Source organism: Phyllostomus discolor, chromosome 2, assembly GCF_004126475.2.
Source record: "Phyllostomus discolor isolate MPI-MPIP mPhyDis1 chromosome 2, mPhyDis1.pri.v3, whole genome shotgun sequence".
NCBI classification, from domain to species: Eukaryota; Metazoa; Chordata; class Mammalia; order Chiroptera; family Phyllostomidae; genus Phyllostomus; species Phyllostomus discolor.
In genome coordinates, this window is record NC_040904.2 from 26,646,551 (window position 1) to 26,669,154 (window position 22,604).

Here is a 22,604-nt window from a genome sequence, read left to right on the forward strand (position 1 = left end):
CCGTAAGATATGTTTAATGTTCCTTTTATGGTGAAGAGAATTACTAGGCTATCTGGAATGCAGTTCTGCTGTGTAATCTTGTGCAAATTGCACTGATCTGAACCTTTGGTCTTTCCTTTTAAAAGCTGAATACTACCTACAACCGAGTTTTGTAAGGATTCGGGGCAGAAGCACCAGAGGTCCGAAGAAGACCTACAAATAGCACGCGAACACACTACCCAGACCTCCCCGCTGCTCCCCCTCACTGCCCCCTGCCGGGGCCAAAAACCAAAGAAGGGGTTGGGGGTAGGGCAATTTAGCTCCATCCCTGTCCATGCAGAAGATGACGTCACACTCACCCCTCTTCCAACACCTGGAGCCTGCTGGGAGCCGAAGAAACACTAGACCCCATTGCCAGCTGACGTGTAGCACTGATGTCACACCATGTACGCCCTCCAATGGCGCTGACGTCACCCTACCCGGATTCGGAAGCTAGTTTGAGAAGGGGACAACCAGGTATCGGGAGTGGTGGGGCTTGCGTGGAGTCGTGTGACATCAGCTAATAGTGACCCATGGCTTTGGCCTCCTTACGAGGGTTTATCTGCAGCAAGGGGCCACCTCGTCTGGCGGTTGCACCGAGACCACATGCGGTTGGGATTGGGTAGGTCCCCAGAGCAATGTAAGTGCTTCCTCTCTAAAGGGATAATGGAGGAACATGGCCTCTAATTCAAACTGCTATATTTATATTTTAAACTGAATTTACTGGGGGTGACACTGGTTAACAAAATTACCGGTAATCAGGTTTAGGCACATAATTCTACTACACGGTGGGGGGGGGGGGTCATCTGCACACTATACTGTGTGTTCACCACCTCAAGTCAAGTCTCCTTTCATCACCATTTATTCCTTCTTTTCCAAAGTTCTTTAAAGAGTTGTATACACGTGTTGCCTCTACTCATTTTCCAGTCACTGTTCAACCAGTTCCATTCATTAAAGGTTAGTTATTTGTAAAAAGTCAAATCACAAATATTTTTGAATGCAAAACTACAAATAAAATATGAACAGGTGTCAGGGTTCAATTCATTAGTTAATGAGGAACCTGTAAGGCAGACATGCAAAGATGATGTGAATGTCTGTGTCTGGTTGGTGTGGCTGGTGTCCTCTGCTCACTTCTGAGAAGAGCTGTACGTTCCAGGAAGGTCAGGTTAAGTTCTGTTTCTTCTCCCATCTCCACTTTTTTATTGACACAAGTGACTCAATTTTAGTTTGGTTCTATACTGTTTACCTGTTGGGGACCGCCCTGCCTGGTCTCAGGAAGCTGTAACTTCCCCGTGACTTAGGCTAAGTGAGAGACCTCTGGACCAGGAGCCACTAAGGAGACAAAACTTATTTCCCTGGCATGAATGCTGCCTGTTCTGTGCCTGGCCTCCTAAGCTTGATCAGTTAGCCAATGACGGGTAAGATTTCCTACAGAGGGAATCGTCTAAGACAGGCATGATCACATGGAGGCTTCTGGGAAGAGACTCAGGGCTGTGGAAATGAAGGGGTGATGGACATCAATGCCGGCTTCCTCAGCTTTGTCAAAGCCTGAGTCCTTGTTCTTAGTTGTGAGAAATCCAAGTCTCCTGGCTGCCTTTGTCTCCTCTGTTGACTCAGGCCTACAGAAATAACAGGGGCAGTGCAGCCCAGACCAGAGATGGCAGACCCCCGGGGTAATCAGGCCCGGGACATAGAATATGCAAGATCCTGTGAGATCTGTTTGCTGGAGGATGTTATTAAATTAGAATATGAAGGCACAAGCAGGAAACGAGACTAGCCTTTTAGGTCCTCTAGTGATAAAACCCCAAACTCTGCCCAGAATCACAGCGGGGGTTCTGTCCACACCTTTGTAAGTCACCTACTTCTTTTGGTCTTTTCTGCCAGACTGCGAATCCACAAGCTAAGTATGTATTCTCAATAAAAATCTGCTTGGGGATGGATATGGGACACTCTCCATGAGAGAGAGTGGCCGTTCTGTCCCTATTCCCCCACAGGACCTGGTTGTCTCTGTGTATGTTTTTCTCCTGTTTCAACAAGCATCCGCAGCAGAGATGGATACTGCTGGCCAGTATCTGCCACATTTACTACTGTATTTTCAGCTGGTGGGGCACTTAAAGAGTTCATTGCCTTTCATTTCCTAGTTTAAATTAAGTGGGTAATTGTCATAACAGAAGGTCTAATTATTTCAAACAAGTGCTTCACAAGATGTGTTTACAAAATATATTTGGTTATTTTATTTGAAAAATACTTTGGGTTAAAAACATGGTGTGAAAAAATGTTCCCTCTGCTTGATATTTAAACATATTATTAAAAGTTTTTCTTTTCAAGCATGCTAGCAGTCTTTTTTTAAAAAATTGTGTAGATCAACTGTAATCTAGAAAAATAACTTTGATTTGATATTCCAATCTAGAATCCTTGGAATAAAACTTTTAAAAACTTACTTAGCAGACAATTTTTGCTTGTGACATTGGGCAAGCTCTATGATGCAGGAGGATGCCAAATAAAATCTGGTGGCGGTGACATTTGAGTTTAGTCTTTTCACTATGAGTAGAGTGAGACTATGAGTAGGCGAAAGGAAGAGAAGCTGGTGCAGGTGTAAATTCAGGTCATGTTTTAGAGAAAGAATATACCAGGAAGTGTAGGCAGGAGCCACATTATCAAAGGCCATAAAATTGGAAAGCTTGAATCTTATTTCACATGGGAAGCCGACATAGAGTTTTAAACTGAGTTGTGACATTCTCAATTGTTAGTGTTGTTGTAATAGGTGAGATAGTGACTAATTGGCAACATTAGCTGTGTAAGTAGACCAAAATAAACCTTACATACTTAAGAAAAATCAGATAGGTTCCAGGTACTAGTAGGTGATTATGAACTGTTGGGAACTGTCCTGACTGGTTTCAGAAGGTGTAGTCCCCTGTGGCTAAGGCTCAGCAAAGGACCTTGGGCCCATAAGCTGTTTAGGAGACAAAGCTTATCTTCCTTGTTGGGGCACCACCTCTGCCCACTTTCTCTTCACCCTGCTTGGCCCCAGGCAGATGACTGGTTAGCCAATGACCAGTAAGATTCCTCAAAAGAGGGACGACCTAAAACAGGCACAGTTGGGAAGAGGCCCTCAGGGAAAGACTTGGGGGGCTATAGAAAAAGGGGATGATGGCCCCTCAGCTTTGACATAGCCTGAGTCTTCATTCTGTCTGCAAGAAGTCTGCTAATCTCTTGGCTGCCTTACTCCCACTGCCAGACTTAAGCCTGAAACAATGCCTTAAGCCTGAAATGATGCTGGAGGTGGGTGCAGCCCTGTGCTGGAAAGGGCTGGTTTCCTAGGGTGATCAGGCCTAAGAAAGAATGCATAAAACCCCATGAAACCTACTTTGCTAAAACCCTCAATTTAAATGGTAAGGGTCCCAGCAGGAAGTGAGTTTGTTCCCCAAAGTGTTATGGCCCTTTAACTATCTGACCCTGACTTAGAATAAGCCCTCAGAGTTCTTCGAATGTTATCTATTTTTAAATTATTTCTGCCTGACAATGATTGATGAGCTTTACGTATACACCTTGTATTCCTGTGCAAATTGAACCCAATAAAAGCTTGTCAAGGCAAGGATTGAGGTGTTCTCCTTTTGAGAGGGTGGCCGAGGTGCTCTGAGGTTTTTCTCCTTTTGAGAGAGAAGCCGCACCAACCCTTTTCCTCCACAGGACTCGATAGTCTGTGTGAATTTGTCTCGTCTCATCTGTGATGCCGTGGACCCCAGGAGCCAGGATCCGCACCAGTGAAAAAGAGTTTCTAGTAGATCTTAGAATTATACACTAGAGCTAAATGAGATATTAAAAAAAATTATTTCTCAGCAATTATTTTATAAGGCACCAATTGTGAGCCCGGTGCATAGGGCGGAGGGATCTTCAAGCTACTTTTAGTATGTCCAAAGACCTAACAGGGTGATTAAAATTTCATATTTCTGTCTTTTGAGTTGGACTTTATAGGAATTCATTATGGGAACACTGATAATCTCAGGCTGATCAGAAACTCTCATGGGATGGTATAGGTACCTGCTTTTCTAAAAGAGAAAATGAACTGAAATTTAATGTAGTTTGCTAGGTAAAAACAGAATGTGGAAAAGCCTATAAAGGCATGGGGAATATTCACAAGAGGAAAGCAATGCAATTCAGATCCTATCTTTACACAGTCTCTTTTATATAGAGAAGCCAAATATGCTTCTCCTCTGCTACTTTCCAGCTCAGTGATTGACAGCACCACCACCTTTTATTCAGCTACAAAACCCAGAAGCTGGGGCATCATTTTCAGTTCCTGCCCTGTTTTATTTCTCCTATTTAACTACACATCAAACTATTGACCCTACTTCTGAAACTTTTCCAGAATTTTACCCTTTTTGTTATTCATACTGTTGCGGCCTTACTTGATGTTATGGGAAACGCTGTTCCTTCACTACATTATAACTTCTTCCTTTGCTTTGCAGAGTGGGTACAGTTAACAAACTGACTGTTGAGCAAACTGAGGTCTGTGTGATCCTGTCCAAAAAGATAAATTATGTATAATGTAATAAGGAAAAAAATATGTCCTGTTTGTCAAATTCCTGTGAGGTGTCCCATATCCAGGAGTTATGCTTACTTAGGTACTTAGTTTCTGTTAGAAAAGAGGAAGGACTGTGTTCTTCAGTGTCCTGAATGAGCTAGAAAGTTGTGACTGGCTATCATAATTGAGCCTATGTCAAGCGATGGGAGTGGGTGTGTTGGGATGTCACCACAGGCTGCCCCTTCTGCCCCAGAAGTTAATGTGGTCAGACCACTCCCCTTCTGGGCAGTTGCGCCTGGTGGTATTCATGCAGAAATGCATGTAATAACCCAAGCTTAGCACTGTCTTGGATAGTCATGGGGTTCAGGACATGCTACCCCAAATATGGTACCTTGGCATATTGCATATTTTAAGCTGAAGGAGTCTCAGAAAATAGCTGACACAGGAAGATCACTTTGATGTCCTCCTGAACTTCTTCCCTGAAGCAGGTCATAAAGCCCTCAGGTTATGATCTGGAAAGGAGCATCCTTATTTCTAAAGACAACGGGACAAGGAGAAGAATCCAAATGAACAGATTTTGCTAATTTTCTCCCAGGTTACTCCACTTACTCTATACTTTCTGACCTGTCATATTTCTCCATAACCGTCCACTCTTCATTGACCTGGCATAAAAACTACTCTGGATTAATCCTTTCTTTAGGTCTTCATTTCCTAGAAGGCTTCTGTGTCACATAAAATTTACATTAAATGAAGTTTGTATGCTTTTCTCTTGTTAACCTGTCTTGGTCAGTTTAATTTTCAGACCCATCCAGGTGTTACCTGACCAGGGGACCTGGCCCTGATCGGGTCTCCCTAGGGCCAGCCAGGAGTGTGTGGGTTCTTGACTTTGTGCAAGAAGGACTTCTCAACACAAGTCCAGGTGACTATGAGGATACATTTATTAAAGTCGGGGACAGTGAAACAATGAAGGGTTTAACATAGAAGAAGCAACAGGAGAGTCGAGGCTGGGCTACTTTAGCTCACTGGGAAGTCAGAGAAAAGGGTGCCTTAGAGACAGGTTCAGGGGGGTTAGGGTGGGATGAGCTGCTGCCGCCCTTTGCTCACTGGTTGTGAGTCTTGTGGGGTCCTTTAGAGTTTAGGAGACACACTTGTGGGGCAAGAAGAAGGGGAAAGGAATGGTGCAGGCATGCTCCCCAGAGGAAGAGTTTGCACTGGGTTCTTGTCTTGAGGGTTTTATCTTTCTCTTGCAAGCAGGGATCTTAGGGGACGGTTGCAGCAGAATGTTTATCAGTTTGTCAGGGGCATTCTTTCTGGGGCATGATCTTCACTGAATGGTCAGAACCAGGGCAGGGCTCATTAGTCACGGCAGCTGGTCCTGGAATGACCCACCTGGTTTTGCTGCTTTTCTGGGCCTGGAGCTGAAATACAACTGAGGTTATCTCTAGGGAAGGCATCTTCTGTATCTGATTGTAAATCGCTGGGTCAGTTTGTTCAGCTGTCTGTCTCAGTTTCTCCACGCCACTCGTCCTGTGTTACTGGCCTGTCTCACAGGGATCATAGGAGGATCCAGGACACCTTTTCCTCCCCTACAGTAGGTAATAGAAGGAAAGGTTTGTTTTTCCTTAAGCCTTTCAGCTTATTCTATGTCCTGAAACTAATATTTGCAAGTAGAAAATTCAAATTAAAACCAAGCCTAGGGAAATAGAAGTTGTAGTCAATTACCCCACAGCCATTTTTTCTTTTCTTTTAATATTTGACACATAATAAAAAATTATTGATTTGAAACTCAAATTTAACTGGGATCCTGTATTTTATTTGGCAATCCTAACAATATATTCAACAGTCATATTTTTCAGTAACATCTTTATGTAAACATATATTAGTAAAAAAAATTATTTTTTGGTAAAGCACTTGTGAGCATTAAATGAACTTCCCTCCATGTGGCTTCAAGCTCCCAGAGCCCAGGTCCACCTCCAACAATCTTGATCTTCTCAGCTCTTCTGCTGAAGAATGTGGCCTTCACAACGACAGGCTGCTTTGGGTCGTTCCCTTCCCCAGAACTTTGCAGTAGCCCGATTACACCCCATCAGTGATGGGAACGGCTCCGGTCTTGTTTTTGGCAGCATTGACCCGAGTCTGCTCATGGACCAAGGTCCACAGTTTATCCAGCTTGACAGTGGGGCAGAAGCTCTGGTTCCTCTCTAAGTGGTCATGCCTCGTACCAGCTTTCCCCAAAGTAACCTGGGCGATATTTGTCGAAGTCGATCCTGTGATAATGCAAGTCACCAGCATTACCTTTGCCTCCCAGGCACTTCCTGTGCTTGCCCATGCAGCCGTGGCCTTGGCTCGTGTGGCCCCGAAGTTTCTGGGTCTTCCTCAGTCTGGATGGCATGTTGGTGGCTGAGATGCAAAAGCAAAAAAATCATTTTTTACGCTGATAATTTTTTTTCTGTCAGGTATGAGTTTTATAGGTAATTAATTGCACCCATCAATACAAAACTCCTCACCATTTTGAATAATTCACAATAACAAGCCATACCAGAAGTATCAGGTTATTATTACTTTTTAAGAGAAGTAAGCCTTTATTTTCTTGTTTCACAAATAAAAACTATCTGAGCTGGTTGCTTTTTAGTGCTGAGTCAAAGAGACCAAATCCCATATCGTCATCTGACTCCTCCGACTCTTCCTTTGCTTCAACCTTGGCGGCAGCAGCAGGATCAGCAGTGATGGCAGTGGCCACAGGGGCAGCAGCCACAAAAGCAGATGGATCAGCCAAGGGGGCCTTGACCTTCTCAGCAAGTGGGAAGGTGTAATCAGGCTCCACAGACAACTCCAGAACCTGCTTGTACCCACTGATGATAGAATGGGGGACTGATGTAACAACAGTCGGGCAACCAATCTGCAGACATATGCCGGCAACATTGTGGATACCCTCCAGGAAGCGGGAATGCAGCAATTCCTCTGTGATGCCAAGCACTTCCGGGTGGTAGATGCTGCCATTGTCAAATGCCTGCTGGATGGTCAGCCCCAAGGAGAGGGGGAGATGTTCAGCATATCAGCAGTGTGACCTCGCTGGCTCCCACCGTGTCTCCAGTTTTAATCAGCTGCACATCACTCAGGATTTCAATGGTGCCGTTGGAGATTTTATTGGTGATGCCTAAAGCCTGGAAGAAGGAGGTCCTCTCTGGCCCTAGACCAGTGTTCTGGGCTGGCACAGTGACTTCAGATGGGGCAATGGCACCAGCATGTGAGGCAGCTGGCACCTTATTGACCGGCAGCATGTTGCTGATCTCAGGGGGGTCCTTCCTGGTGAACACAAAGCCCACATTCACCCGGATATGAAGCAACAGTTTCTCCAGAGCTGGGCTGTTTTCCGGATGCCCTTGGATGTCCTTGCATGTCATGGTGCTCTTGCCTATCAGCAACACAGCCTTCCCACGGAGGGACCCGTGGACCTGCTGCATCTGCTTGGAGTCCACATTGTCTGCTCCTGCAATGAACATTTTGGATAATCATCCAGAAGTTGGATGATCTTCGGGAAGTAGTCGTATTTCCAGGCCACCCTGTCGTCCCTGGGCCTCACAGCACTGAGTCAGGGTTTGCCATGTAGGGTTTAAAGACGTTGTTGTTCTCACAAGGGCGCCTAGTGATGGTCAGGTTATTTTTTTAACAAACATAAACTATATACTGTGGAAAAAGGATGAACTATTCTGACAACATTCAGGAAAATTCGTGCAAGCCTTTGAAATGGCAAAAAAAAAAGATTACTGAGTGTTCTGTTTTTTGCATCCTTCTGAATTACCTCCTTTGATTTTCTTTGAGCTATTTACAACTCATAGATGATAAAAAAATGAGAGCAACACAAAGGACCCCTGTCCATAAATGTGAAAATGATTTTTGTCCAGTGGAGGGACAGTTGATTTCTCTTCCCAATCTGTGTAAAAAGGCAGTTTTGTATCTGTTTGTCAGCTCATTTTAGCATTCCTTATCTATCCATCCATCTATCTCTCTATCACTTTGAATTCTCCTTGGAACCAGAGATAATATTTTACTGATTCCTTCCTCCATTAATGAGTCAAATAAAAGCTTTGACACATATTCATTTTATATTTGCATGAGAACCATGATTTTTTTACCTTTACAAAATATATATCCTTTAGCAATCCATTTGAAAGCTAAATCCATTCACTAATATTTGATCAGCTGGTGTTAAAATACCTTCTCAAGCATCTCAGAAGTCTTTTTAAGAAAGCCATTCTTAAGCAACTTATTTCTTTACACATATTTTTGGTACTATTTCTGGCTGAAGGGAAGTAATTGTAGTGACCAACGAGATAGAACTTGGGGCATTGTTTGTCACAGGGAAACTGAAAGTGGCTGGAAGGAAGAGGGAGAGAGAAGCAAGAGAAAGAGAATGATAATGACTATTTTCTTCAGTAAAATAAAAAACAACCCTGAACCACATCCTTGGAGAGAATTGGACAATGCCTCTAGCACCATGGACCAAGCGATAGCTTTACTCTTAAGCCATTCTGCCCCAGCATGAGAACTAACCCTGCAGGAGGAGGAAGGAAGGAAAGATGGGGAAGAAAAGCCTGCAGCAGCACCCTTAGATGCCAGCAAAGCATTTCTGTTGTTTCACCCCTTCCAGACATTTCCTTGCAAAGCGTTCCCTTCCCCTGAGTTCTGTCTCTTCGATGCTGTAGGGGAGGAAACGCTTTCCTCAGATTGTCTCAGAGCTTCTGGCTGTGTCTGAGAATTAAACTGACAAAGATTAATAGGAGGAAAGCATACAAATGTTATTGAATATTTACATGTGCGTAGTGGAGCCTTCACAAGAGAATGAAGACCTGAACAGGAAGCTTTTGTACCCTTTTAGACAAAGGAACAATAAATTTGTGAAGAACTGGCAGGACAAATGGGTTTAGGCTAGAGAGAGTAAAAGCTAAAGAAGTAACCAGGAAGATAAGAGACAGTTTAACAAGATTTGTACAGATTTCTTGGCTCAAATTCCCCATCTCTGAAAATGAGAATGTCTTTCCTTCTCCCAGTACAAGTAGGGTAGCTTTCACCTGGGAATTTTATTTTTTATTTTTTTGATTGCTTAACTAATATTAATAACATGATATATAACCCCTATACTTGATATAATTATTATGTAAAATACATAGGTGAACACTATCTTATTTTAAAAATATAAAATAAATAAGCAAGATGTGAAAGTAGGAAGTTTCCATTAAAGAAATGAAAAAAAAGTTTAAAAGAAATTTTATTTTCCTTACCATTTGAAGAAGTATGATGATCATTTAAACAATATTTACGTTTATTAAACAAAAATTTTAAAGTGTTATAAAACATTTAGCTTTCTTCAGCTTCGAGATATGTTGCTCCCAAATGTTGCACATAGCTGAACTTTCAAACCGGCTAACACCCGCTGACTGGATTCCACCTGGGATTCTAAGGCGTCAGTTTTTTCCTGCAAATTTTTCTCTGCTTCTTCTAACATTTCTTGTGTTTCTTGAGAATGGCTAACGAACACACTGCCAATTCGACACAGTGTCATCAGGCAGTCATCATCTGCAAGCCCGATGTCCTCACAAGCAGCTTCTCAATTTTGCAGTCGTTTTTTTTTTTCATGACTATTTCTTCCTTCAGCTCCGTGATTCTATTTGTATTCTGTGCCAATTTGTTTATCTTTTGTTGACCTTCAAATGTAACATTGACACATGCCTTCTTTATGGTGGCCATCTAGGACTGACATGGGAGTCTTATAACCCGTTCCAGAGAACAGTGGCAAAGGGGGGAAGGTCAGAGTGACCTTCTTGCTTCCTCCATCTTATAAAATTCCTTCAGCCCAAGATATTTAATATGACAAGGTGCCGTATTTTGGGGTAGTGTGTTCTGAACCCAATCAATGCTTTCACTATGTGTAGGGACTGTATAGAGAGGTAACGTGAGGAGATAAATATTTCAAGAGGAGCAAAGCTGGGAAGCAGAAATTTGGATCTGGGTGGTTCTGGGCTGGATCTTGTGGGAGTGAGGAGGTGGAAGAAGAGGAACGACCACAGGGGCATCTAGGAGGGCAGATGTGTGGTTCTCTCCGAATACTGAGAAACACTGGAGCAGGCACCCTAGTGATGGTCCTTGAAGGCAACACAGCACTCTTTCTCGGCCCTCCTCATGCCCCAAGCATCCAGCCGTCCTCACAGGAGACTTCTAAGAGCAGCCCCAGAGGTAGAGGGCAAGGGCCTGAGCACCAATTTGAGGAGGGAGTTGGGGGATGAGTGCAGGGTGGTGCGAGTACAGGTCTGGGATCTGTCATCAGTGCCAGCAAGCTTTTAGCATCAAACTTGTGAATTTGGTGAGGGCAGGGGCATTTCTGAGCTCCTGAGTTTCCCTCATTCATTCATGTCTGTATTCATTCAGTTATTGAATTCAGGCAGTCATTTATGTAGAATTTGTACAAGATATTCAATAACATTTAGTAATCTCTACTAAGCCAGGGAAGAAGAAACCAACGGCACATTCAAATCGGGGTTATTTACAGGGGTGTAGGCAGAGTAGGGAAACCACAAGAATTAGTGCAGCATGCTGGGGCTACGAACCTCCGGGCACTGCTACCACCTCTGGGTCTGGAAGGGCAAGGGGAGGGCATAAACTGAGACCTTTCACTGAGGGATCCCTCCCTGGATGGGGGTGGGTGGCGATGTGGTCACAAGTACTGATTTTCCTCCATCTTGCAGATCCACTGCCAGGACCTCCTTACCACAAATATTTTCTGAATGGTCCTGGAAGTCAGGGTGCAAGGGAGGGCTAGAGGCAGTCCACGCTAGTCAGCCTTCTGGGGAACAGAGCAAGATGAAAAGTGAAGAATGTATCTAGAGAGTCAAGTGAAAAATATTCCACATACGTTCTGAGGTTCTGGGGCTTGTCCACCTTGCATCTTTCCTCGTCTCTGTTCCTACTTCCTGAGGAAGAACCGGCAAGAATGGGCAGAAAAACCCTGTTTAGGAAATTATTTTCACAACAGAAAGCCAGGTAGAATGGAGCCAGCCTGGTTATCCATGAATTTCTGGATTAGTCCTCCTTGGGCAGGTCTTTGGGTTCCTTCACTACTCCCACCTGGGAAGGGTGCTGTCACTTGTAACAATATTTAACAGCACACTGTGTCTGTACTCTACATACTTTGAGGACACGCGCTGTGTCTTACTTATCTTGTGTGCCCAGAGTCTAGCCGTGGCTGACACAGATTAAATGTTGAACGAAAGGATGCACGAATGCTTCAGTGCTTAATCAGAGGGTGCTAAGGGGTTTAGGGAGATAACAGTGTCTTGCATTTCTTTCACTCTCCCACAAGATGGCAGCAATTACCATGGTCCAGCTTTCCTGTGTGGAACTCCGTGCATCTTCATCTTAGACAAATGAGTGAATTATCTCTGTCCCATGTGGTACCCAGCTATGCTATCTGCTCACCCAGAGTCACTCTGCTGGGTTTTTCCCATACGCCTGGCTCTGTTTTCTTGCTCTCCAAGTTAAGAAGTTCCATAGGTTCCAGTTTCTCTGGTGGCTTGTTCTTACTCCTCTTCTCTCCAGCCACTTTGATGTGAGTAAAAACCTTACAGCCTGTCCTTGTACTGGGCTGGGAGGGCTTGAGCTGATCACTGTTTCACATTATATTCACCTCGGAAAAAGAGCACCATTTTCAGAAAATTGCTACTGAGTCAGTGTTCTTTTCAGGTTCAGTGATGAGAGTGTTCCAGTGAGATCAAGGGTAATTCACTTAGTTTTCTTGAAAGAACTTACAGCTCCTGAGTGTCTTAGAAATCAAGAGCATTGTTTCTACATTAAAAAAAAATTTTTAGGTGCAGAAATCTTCCTTGGATTTTACTACCTTTGTGCTGCAGCAAAGATGGCCAAGATTTGTCTTCAAATTGACCAATTCTGGAATTAACATAAATTGTGCCCTGTAAATTTACACAAAACTACGTCTAAGAGATATGTTTACATTAGTAACACAAGAATATGAAGGGTGAGGAGATAGGAGAGAAGAAAGAAAAGAATGATCACGTAGCACAATTGTTTTGGTGTACACTGGCCCCTTGGCAGGGGAGAGAGTCGGTCCCTGAGAGGGTGCCCCTCCTGAGTCTCTGTTGCTAAGGGACAGCTCACACTCCTTCAATGCTCTTGTCTCCCAGGAGCCACCTGAATCTTGTTAATATGATATCATTTAAGCTTTAGAATGGCGCCATGTCAAAGCACGTTTTTCCAAAGTTAGGAACATGACTTACATACAAATATAGAACAAATGTATCTAAATGTATTAAACTCATAATTGGATGAAGGAGCTAGTAACAGGGCAAAGTTGGTGTCCAAAAGCTTTGGAGGAAGAGGGATTTATGTAGCACATCAAGAAAAATACTTTTTAAGGATGGTTAAAGTCCTATAGACAATAATATAACCTTTGGTATTATTTTTTTCTATTGGACAGAAATCTACGAATTAATATGTAACTTCATAGCAAACAGGAAAGTCAAACAAAGGTACATTTTTCCAGGGAATCAAATAATCCTTGGGCAGGCCTGATAAACAGTGACCCAGGATGATGTTGAAAGGACATAAAGTGATCCTCTTTATTTCTTACCACTTCCTGTTAAAACTCCAGCCTTTTTCTCGCTAGACTGAAAGCATCATGGAGTCAGCAGCTGGCTGTGTCTTTTTCATAATTATGAAAAATATGGAAACACATAACGAGCAGTGACAGACACTAAGTATGCTCTGCACAAATGTTTGTTTGCCTGAATCGAACTGAGTTTTAGAAAGCTCGGTAACTTGCATAAGTGGTGAGTGGCAGATTCCCTGAGATTTCTTATAACTTCTCAGTAAGGAGGAGTATTAGTTTCTTGGGGCTGCTGTGGCAAATGATCATGGACTGGGTGCCTTAAAACAACAGAAATGTATCTTCTCACAGTTCCAGAGGCTTGAAGTCTGAGAGGGGTTGACAGGGCCATGATCCCTTTAAAGGCTTTAGAGAAGAATCCTTCCTTGCCTCTTCCTAGCTTCTGGTGGCTCCTTGGCTTTTAGCTGCATCACTCCAATTTCTGCCTCTCTTCACATGGTTGTCTTCTCTTGATGTGTCTCTGTATTTCTGTGTCTCTTTTTTAAGGACACCAGTGATTAGATTTAAGGCCCATGCTAATAAAGTATGACCTCCTCTTAATTTATATCTTAATTAAATCGGCAAAGACTATTTCCAAATAAGATCACATATACAGGACCATCAGTTAGGACTTGAACATATTTTTATGGCAAACACAATTCAATCCATTACTGTCTATACTATACAACCCATTCATTACTCTACCTATACTATACTATACTATACTATACTATACACTGTAACTATACTATTCTATAGCTATAACAGGAGGCTTCGGAGTCAGAAGATCTTGGGTTTGAATTCCCTTAGCCCACTTAGTCAGGTAAGAACCTCTCAGCGTTGTGTGGAGGCTTTCTGCTTCCCCAGGTGCTGGGGGAAAATCCTGTTCTGTGCTTGGTGGAATTTCAGGAGCCCTAGGCACCTTATGACTGCTTTGCATCAAGTCACCTTGTTTTGATCTGCTATCTCTAGCTCTGATAATAAATCCCTTTCATGTTCTCTGAATAAAGCACTTCCCTTTTACCCAGGTTCTAGTAAGTAAGTTTTGACCCTGTGTTGTCTGAGGTTTTGGTACCTGTTCAGGAGACCAGTTCTTGTGGGACCTAGTCCATACCTTGCTCTTGCTAAAGTGCCCAGGTTCCACCAAGCACCAACTGAGCTGTGAGTCACTAGAGAACAGAGAGGGAACAGACACGCTACTCTGACTGGCAAAAAAAGAAAGTGGCCAGAGGGGGCCTGTTCTTTTTTGTGGCTGGCCTGGCCTGGCACTCACAAGGTGTGGCCAACAGATTTCCAGTCTGGACATGTCAGTGGTGTCCCATCAGGGCGCCTGTGCCGGAGAGGGCTTTTCAGGTGTGGGAGCAGCCGCAGTTCTCAGCATTTGGCTGAAGAGAGCAGCAGTCTTCAAGTTTTAGCTTTAAAAACCTTCCAAGTTAGTTTTGAGAAACTATGAACCCCCTCACACATTTTTAATTTACTGTCTAATTTTTTTTTACCATAAGATTAGATAATTGCAAAAGATGTAATTTTGTCATTTTGTAATATATTAACATTTAAAAATAAAAATGTTCCATCATACTTTTCAAAATGTCCAGTGAAAGCTAGATTCTGTAATAATTTAATACCATTAACATGTCTTTACATATTCATGAACAAGTTCTTTTAAAATGGTTGGAATTTTTGCAAATTTCTTTTTTCCTCCTTGAATGCACATTTCCATTTTAATTCTTTCTCAGAATTTAACCCTGATTTGATATATTTTTAAGCCTAAAAGTCTCTTATCGTTTACTCTGTCCTACTTCTTTGCAAAAAAAAATCAAAATTTAAAATTGTCTTTTTGACAAACACCATAAAAGTTCTAAGAGTTAAATTTTTTTCCATTTTGGTTGAGTGATTTTTACATAATCAAAAAAAGTAAAGATAATACATTTTGATAAATAATTAGTAAATATAAAATATAAAATTTGTTAGAAATCCAGTTCCTAATGAAATAACTGTTTTTCCCTACTTAGTTCTTGTATCTATGAATAATTATTGCTTCTTGCTAGAATGAGACCATTTTACATTAATTTTATTACTTTTCATTTTTACAGATCAATGTGCTAAGAAATATTCATATAAATAATATATTAATGTATCAAATGTACCAAAAAGTCTTTATCAAGACTCAATAAATGATTGCTAATTACAGTTATTACTCTTCTCTTTGAGATGCCTTGATTAACTCCACATAACCACAGAGGACTGAGAAAGTGGAAATATCCCTTATTTTCCATATTTTTGCCAATACATGTGTTTTATAAAATGCTTTCATTTTAATCCCATGATGTAAACATATTTTCACTGAAATCTTGGAGCTGAAACTTTTCTTTATTTGGACAGTGGAGGGCTCTAATTGGCAAACCGGTCATCTCATCAGCCCCAGTCACATGACTAACTGTCCATCAGGAAAAGTTTCACCTCATTGTTTCAATTTAAATATTTGTGTTTTGCATTTCAAAAAATAGTATAATAATCAGTGGAAGAAGATTATGGAATACATTTTATAAGACAGATTACTAAAAGTCAAGATTTAAATGATGTAGATCTAATATAGTTACTTTATGAATGTTTTATCAAGTCTTATAAAGGTAATTAAAATATTCTCATCACTTAATTTATAAAATTGAAATATAATTTTTAGCTTAAAATATTACTTATTTATGAGCTAGAGAATAGAGAGTATGATAAAAAGTATGCCGGTGTCCAGTTTTTGGGATTTACTAAATAAGAACAATATATAAAATTAGAATTAACTCCAATAATTTTATTAGACATCACGATCAAGTTTTCCTATGTATTTAACTGATGAGAATGGCCATCATAAACAAAGCAACAAACAACAAGTGTTGGAAAGGATGTGGAGAGAAGGGAACCCTAATGCACTGTTGGTGGGAAGGCAGACTGGTGCAACCACTATGGAAAATAGTTTGGAATTTCCTAAGAAAACTAAAACTGGAATTGCCTTTGGACCTAGCAATTCCACTGTGAGGATTGTACACTAAGAAGCCTGAAACACCAATCCAAAAGAACTGATGCACCCCAATGTTCATAGCAGCACAATTTACAATAGCCAAGTGCTGGAAGCAACCTAAGTGCCCATCAGCAAATGAGCGGATCAAAAAACTATGGTACATTTACACAATGGAATGCTACACAGCAGAAGAAAGAAGGAACTCCTACCCTTTGTGACAGCATGGATGGAACCGGAGAGCATTATGCTAAGTGAAGTAAGCCAGGTGGTAAGGGACAAATACCATATGATCTCACCTTTAAGTGAAACTTAATCAACAAAACAAACAAGCAAGCAAAATATAACCAGAGACACTGAAATTAGGGACAAATGGACAGTAACCAGAGGGGACATGGAAGGGGATAATGGGGGAAAAGGGTGAAGGGTTTTCAGGAACAACTATAATGGACACAGGGACAAAACCAAGGTGGGGGGTGGAAACAGGGGAAGGAGGTGGGGAGGGCTGGAGTGGTGGGGAGAGGTGGGGGGAAATGGCAGAAAACTGTACTTGAACAACTATAAAATTAAAAATAATATTTAAATATATATTTTAATAAGATAAAATATTTTATTTTTAGTTTTGAAAAAATTTTTCCTATGTATTTAAATAAAAAGAAATGTAAATAGTACTATTAAAATAATTAGTTAAGCAGCTAGCATTTATTTAAAAAACAAAGAAATAGAAAATACTAAATATTTTAAGATTAAATAAGATCAAGATGAATTATTGAGGTAAATATTTCCTTGCATGTTTGATAAAAATAGACTATAACCTCATACTGAAAAATATACAGCAATTCTAAAAATAGTTTGTAAAGCTTTATGTGTAATTTTTTATTCACTGAGTTTTCACACTCTTGGTAGCTGAAGAAAACATCTTAGTGACATTAAGAGTCGGTTATTCACTATGGTAGACCACAGTCCTGCCCCTGGAGTTCCCACCTTTGTGTAATCCTTTTCTTTTGGTTCTAGCCAACAGAATATGACAAAGGTGATGGGAAGTGATTCTGTGATTCACATAATGTTATATAAGACTGTTTTGCTAGTCAAGTCCCTCTAGAGCCTTACTTTTCTGGTTTGATGAAATATTGGCTGTATTGAGGAAGCTCCTGCAACAAGGAACTACAGGTGGCCTGTGAGAGCTGATGGTAATCTGAAGGAGCTGAGGGCTGCTGCCAGCAGCCAGCCAGCAAGGAACAGAGGCCCTCAGTCCAATAACTGCCAGGAAATGAAGTTCCCAGTTACCTGAGTGAAATTGGAAGTGCATCTGTCTCCAGTCAGATCTCTAGATGAGAATGTAGCCCAGCTAACACTTTGATTGCAGATTTATGAAACTCCAAGCCAAAGACTGAGAAACCATAGCCAGACTCCTGACCCACAGAAACATGAAGTGATACATGTATGTTGTGTTAAATTGCTAAATTTGTAGTAATTTGTTGTGTAACAATAGATAACTGATACACTAATCTATTTAGTTTTGGATTTTTAGGTGCTTTTCTTCATAAATAATAACAAATCCTAGAAAAGAATATTAGAATTGCTGAAAAGCATTGTTTATATTTAAATATGGGGGAAGCTTTCTTTTTAAGCATTCAGTATACCTCATTGATTCTTTCTTTGTTTTTTTTTTCATGGAACTCTTCCAGAATAATGCTTTATTATTTTTACTTTTTGTCAGTAGATAAAAAATAAATTTGATACAGTTAGATATTAATTCCTGACTTTTAAAATAGAGTCTTAGTAAACTAGGAGAAAAAGACAACTATCTTAATGAAATAAAAGTTATGTTCCAGAAATCAACAATACACACTGAATTTAACAGCAAAATACTAGACAAACTTTATTTCTGTTAAGTTTAGAAGTTATATGGGGTATCTATCATTTTTGCTATTTTTAAACATTTTTTCGAATACTCTCTAACCAATGCTACAAGAAAAATAAACAAAAAGCATGCTATAAGAAAGGAAAAGCAAAACTATTTGCAGATGATATGAGCTATATATACATCTAAGAATCCCAGGACAGTCAACCTAAGAACAGATTTCACCAGAGGACAGATCAGATATCCAGATATGAGATAAATATTTTTAAAAATCAGGTTATACAGCATGACCATATAGACTAAACAGAAAGTCTAGGCAGGTCAACGTGATAAACACATCTAGCACTCAAGGCTGGCATAACATTAAAACACTTGATGAAATAGTTTAGGATAACAACAACATAAGAGAGAGAGAGAGAGACAGCATGCCCAATCTCATTTATACGATTACTCTAGCTGTAATTGGCAAGAAAGCATAGTGGGAAAACTCTGTTCACAATAACAACCTATAAAACCTATATTATACCTCTAACAACCTATAAAATATCTAGCCATAAACTTACCAAGGAATATCTAAGACAAAAATATATTAAATTTAAAAGAAGACTTGAATAACTTGAGAAATATATTACTCTATGATGAGATTAAATATTTTAAATATACCAATTCTCCCCAATAAATTTAACACAGTCCTAATCCAAACCACAAGGACACCTGTGGGAGGGATGTAGAGAACAGGGATGAAAATGCATTCTCTGGGAAAATAAGTTAAATAAAATTACTATGAATATTTTGATGATAAAGATTAATGATGAAGGACTAGCCCCCCACACTAAATGTATTGTCATATTGTAAATTAGTAACTGAATAGTGTGGTACTAATCCAGGAATCAATAAATAAAAGGAAATCTAGAAATTATATACAAATGAAGTTTGAACAACACAGATTTGAACTGTGTGACCCATGTGGATTTTTTCAATAAGTATTGCATATGTATTTTTTCTTCCTTATAATATCAGTAACATTTTCTTTTGTCTAGTTTTTTTTTGTAGGGATTCAGTGCATAAATGCATAACATAAACAATATGTTAATCAACTATTTGTGTTATTAGTAAGGCTTTCACCCAACAGTAGCCTTTACTAGTTAAGTTTTGGGGTAATCAAAAGTTACATAAGGGGAGACCCAAAAAACCCCAGAATTTATTTATAAAAAATTGTGTATTTATTCTTACATTTTTTAACTTCAGTCACCTTCAAAGTATTCTCTACTTGATGCAATACACCTGTGAAGACATTTATTCCACTGCTCAAAATAGTTTTTGATCTTGTTGTTTTTGATGACTTTCAGTGTTTAGGCTGGGTTTTTTTTGTTTGTTTGTTTCACCTCTTCCACATCAGCAAAATGTTTTCCCTTTGAGGACGTTTTTCATCTGGGGAAATAAAAAAAGTCATTTGGGGAGAGATCGGGTGAACAGAGAGGGTAGGGTGTGGGGTTCATGCTGGTTTTGGTCAAAAACTGCTAAACACTCAGAGCAGTGCGGGCAGGTGTGCTGGTAAATCACCCATCATGCAATGGGCAAGTGTTGAAAGAGTTTTCAAAAAAATTCACTGAAGTCAAATGCAGCTTCTCACAACAACGCCAGCTAGTATACTGATACAGATGGGTTCCTAGAACACCCTCCTGGTGGGGGAAGCCTGTACTACAAGGGGCCCACCATCCAGAAGGTAATTCTGGGACTTTTGGGGGGTCCCTCCTTGTATGTGGAATTTTGACTGTGTGGGGGTTAGTGACCTTAACCTACATATTGTTCAAGGGTCATCTGTATATGTATAAAAATTAAGTATTGTATATGATGAAGATACTATATTTCCATATTTCCAGTGAATAAGACAATGTACAATTTGTTTAAAGGATGGTGCTATATTAATTGAATAGCCATCTGAAATGTATAATTATATAATTTAATATACATAAGAATATATATTTCTACTTCATATCATACATTAATTATGAGGAAAATGAAATGCTTATAAATAAAAGTAAAAACAGTGAATAGAAAAATATTAGCAAATATAATCTTTGAGGGAAGAAGCTTTGTTAGCCTTTACCAAAACTAGAAATCACAAAGAAAAGATTGAGTACATCAAAAGACAACAATCACAGCCAAAATAAAAAATATGGGAAAATAGTTGAGGATATATGGCAGAAAAAATTAATGTTCTTGATGCATAAAAAGCTTTTTTGCAAGTAAGTTATGAGAAAGGTAGTCAGCTTGATAAGTGAGCAAAGGACGTGAAAAGGCAATTCAAAGAAGAAATGTAAATAATCAATAAGCAGTTGAAAAGACCTGAGTCTCAAGAACAATGAAAGGAATACAAATGGGTGAGATGACTTTTCCTTCCTTGTTCGGTTGGCAAAGATGAAAACAGTCGTGTTGGTGAGAGAGTGTGAGGATAGAGACTTTGTTGGTTGGCAACATTAATGGGTACAGCTTTTCTGGAGGCTAGTTAGGCAATATATTGAATTAAAAAAATAAGTATAAGGTATTGAATTCAGCAATTCCACTTACAGGAGTGAATCCTAACTAAGTATCTTGTATAAAGATGGACAAAATATATAGCGTAGTATCAGAAACAGCCTAAATTTTATGATAGAGAACTGGTTAAATGGACTAAGATAAATACATGGAAGAGCATATGTAGCCATTAAAAATAACAATGTAAATCTATGAAAACATGGTAACTATATAGTATTAAAAGAAAAAGAGAAAATCGCCCACATACCTTGCTAGTGGGAGAGTAAATTGGCAGGGCAGTTTGGCAATATCTATCAAAAATTTAAATGCAAAAATGCTTTAACTCAGATGTTTCACTTTTTGAAATATATATAAAGATACGTTAAAAGCAAGACAACAGGCTCCAAATGGAGTCACTTACGCTGAGTCCCTTGTCAACAAATCGAAACTTACAGTCTCAGCCTCTCCCAGAAATGGAATCTTAAACCAGCCAACCAGGAACCACTTGATTCACACTGTTAGGTAATGGGCCTGTAGACCCCTGTTATTCCCTCAAGGAAATTGATCTCTTGACAACCAGTCTGCTGTTTGCCTTCTTGCTCCCACTCCCCTCTGCTCATGTCTTTCCTTTTGCACAGCTCATCGGAGCTTCTTTCTGTCTGCCAGGTTGGATGCTGCCTTATTCCTGGGTGTGTTTATAGTGGAATAAAGACAGTGAGATCTTCAAAATTCCCTCAGTTGAATTTTTTAACAGAGATATACAATGCCTCTTTCAGGCATTGCTTTTTTTTAAAAAAACAAACTTTATTTTTTAAAAAACAAACTTTATTTTTTAAAACAGTTTTAGACTTACAGGTGAGAAAATAGTACAAAGAATTTCCATAAACCCTTGTCCCCATGTTTTTCTATTATGAATGTGTTATATTAGTGTGGTACATTGGTTATGATGGATTGACTAACATCAATTCATTATTAGTAAATAAAGCCCACGGTGTATTCAGATGTTCTTAGTCTGTACCTAATTTCTTTTTGTTCCAGGATCCCATTCAGGATCCACATTACATTACTCGTCATGTCTCCTGAAGCTCTTCTTGACTGTGACATCTTCTCAGACTTTGCTTGTTTTTAATTATCTTGACAGTTTTGAGGAGTACTGATAAAGTATGTTGTAGGATACCCCTCACTTGGAATTTGTCTAATGTTTTTCTTGTTATTAAACATGAGCTACGAGGTTTTGGAGGAAGGCCACAGAAGTAAAGTGTCATTTTGAACATACCATATCATGTGTACATATTATCAACCTGACTGATCACTGTTGCTGTTGACCTTAATAAGCTGGCTGAAATAGTGGAAGCATTTTTTTTAAAAGGTTGTAAAACACTAAAGTTAACCTAAAATATCTACCTTTGTAGGGGATAATTGGACATACATATAATGATAATTTATGCAGACATTAGGGATAAAGAAGTATAAATAAATATATAATATTGTCAAAAGATATTCAAGATGAATATAAATATGTTACAAATAATATGATTGTATTAATACAAAAAAGTACACATAAACATTTATATGCAAACAATTTTTTTCTGAAATGATACAAAGGACATCTTAAAAGTGATTGCCTCTGGTGAGACTGACAATGTGGGTTTGGGGAATGCATGCCTGTCTTTTCAATGTATGCCTGTATTTAAGTTTCTATCTGGAGGATGTGTTTATAGTGGAATTTTAAAAAAGCATGTATGATTCTATTTTTTGTAAAATAAACACTTTTTTTATTTCCTTTTTTAAGATTTTTTTAAATTTATTTATTTTTAGAGAGGGAAGGTTGGGGGGAGAGAGAGAGAGAGAGAGAGAGAGAGAGAGAGAGAGAGGGAGAAAGAGAGAGACATATCAATGTGTGGTTGCTGGGGGTTATGGCCTGCAACCCAGGCATGTACCCTGGCTGGGAATCGAACCTGGGACACTTTGGTTCCCAGCCCGCACTCGATCCACTGAGCTACGCCAGCCAGGG

General features: G+C 39.8%; 1 protein-coding gene and 2 pseudogenes across 1 annotated transcript; all 3 read right to left on the minus strand.

Moving 5' to 3' along the window:
- Positions 1-6,350: 6,350 nt before the first annotated feature.
- Positions 6,351-7,114, minus strand: LOC114490776 (annotated as a pseudogene).
- Positions 7,115-7,118: 4 nt separating this feature from the next.
- On the minus strand, positions 7,119-8,799 carry LOC114490777 (60S acidic ribosomal protein P0-like). The gene is given in 4 exon segments (XM_036015678.1): positions 7,119-7,599; positions 7,601-8,042; positions 8,045-8,130; positions 8,762-8,799. Coding segments are annotated over 4 exon segments (1,014 nt in total). The 3' UTR covers positions 7,119-7,151.
- A 1,102-nt stretch (positions 8,800-9,901) lies between these two features.
- On the minus strand, positions 9,902-10,291 carry LOC114490778 (annotated as a pseudogene).
- Positions 10,292-22,604: the final 12,313 nt, after the last annotated feature.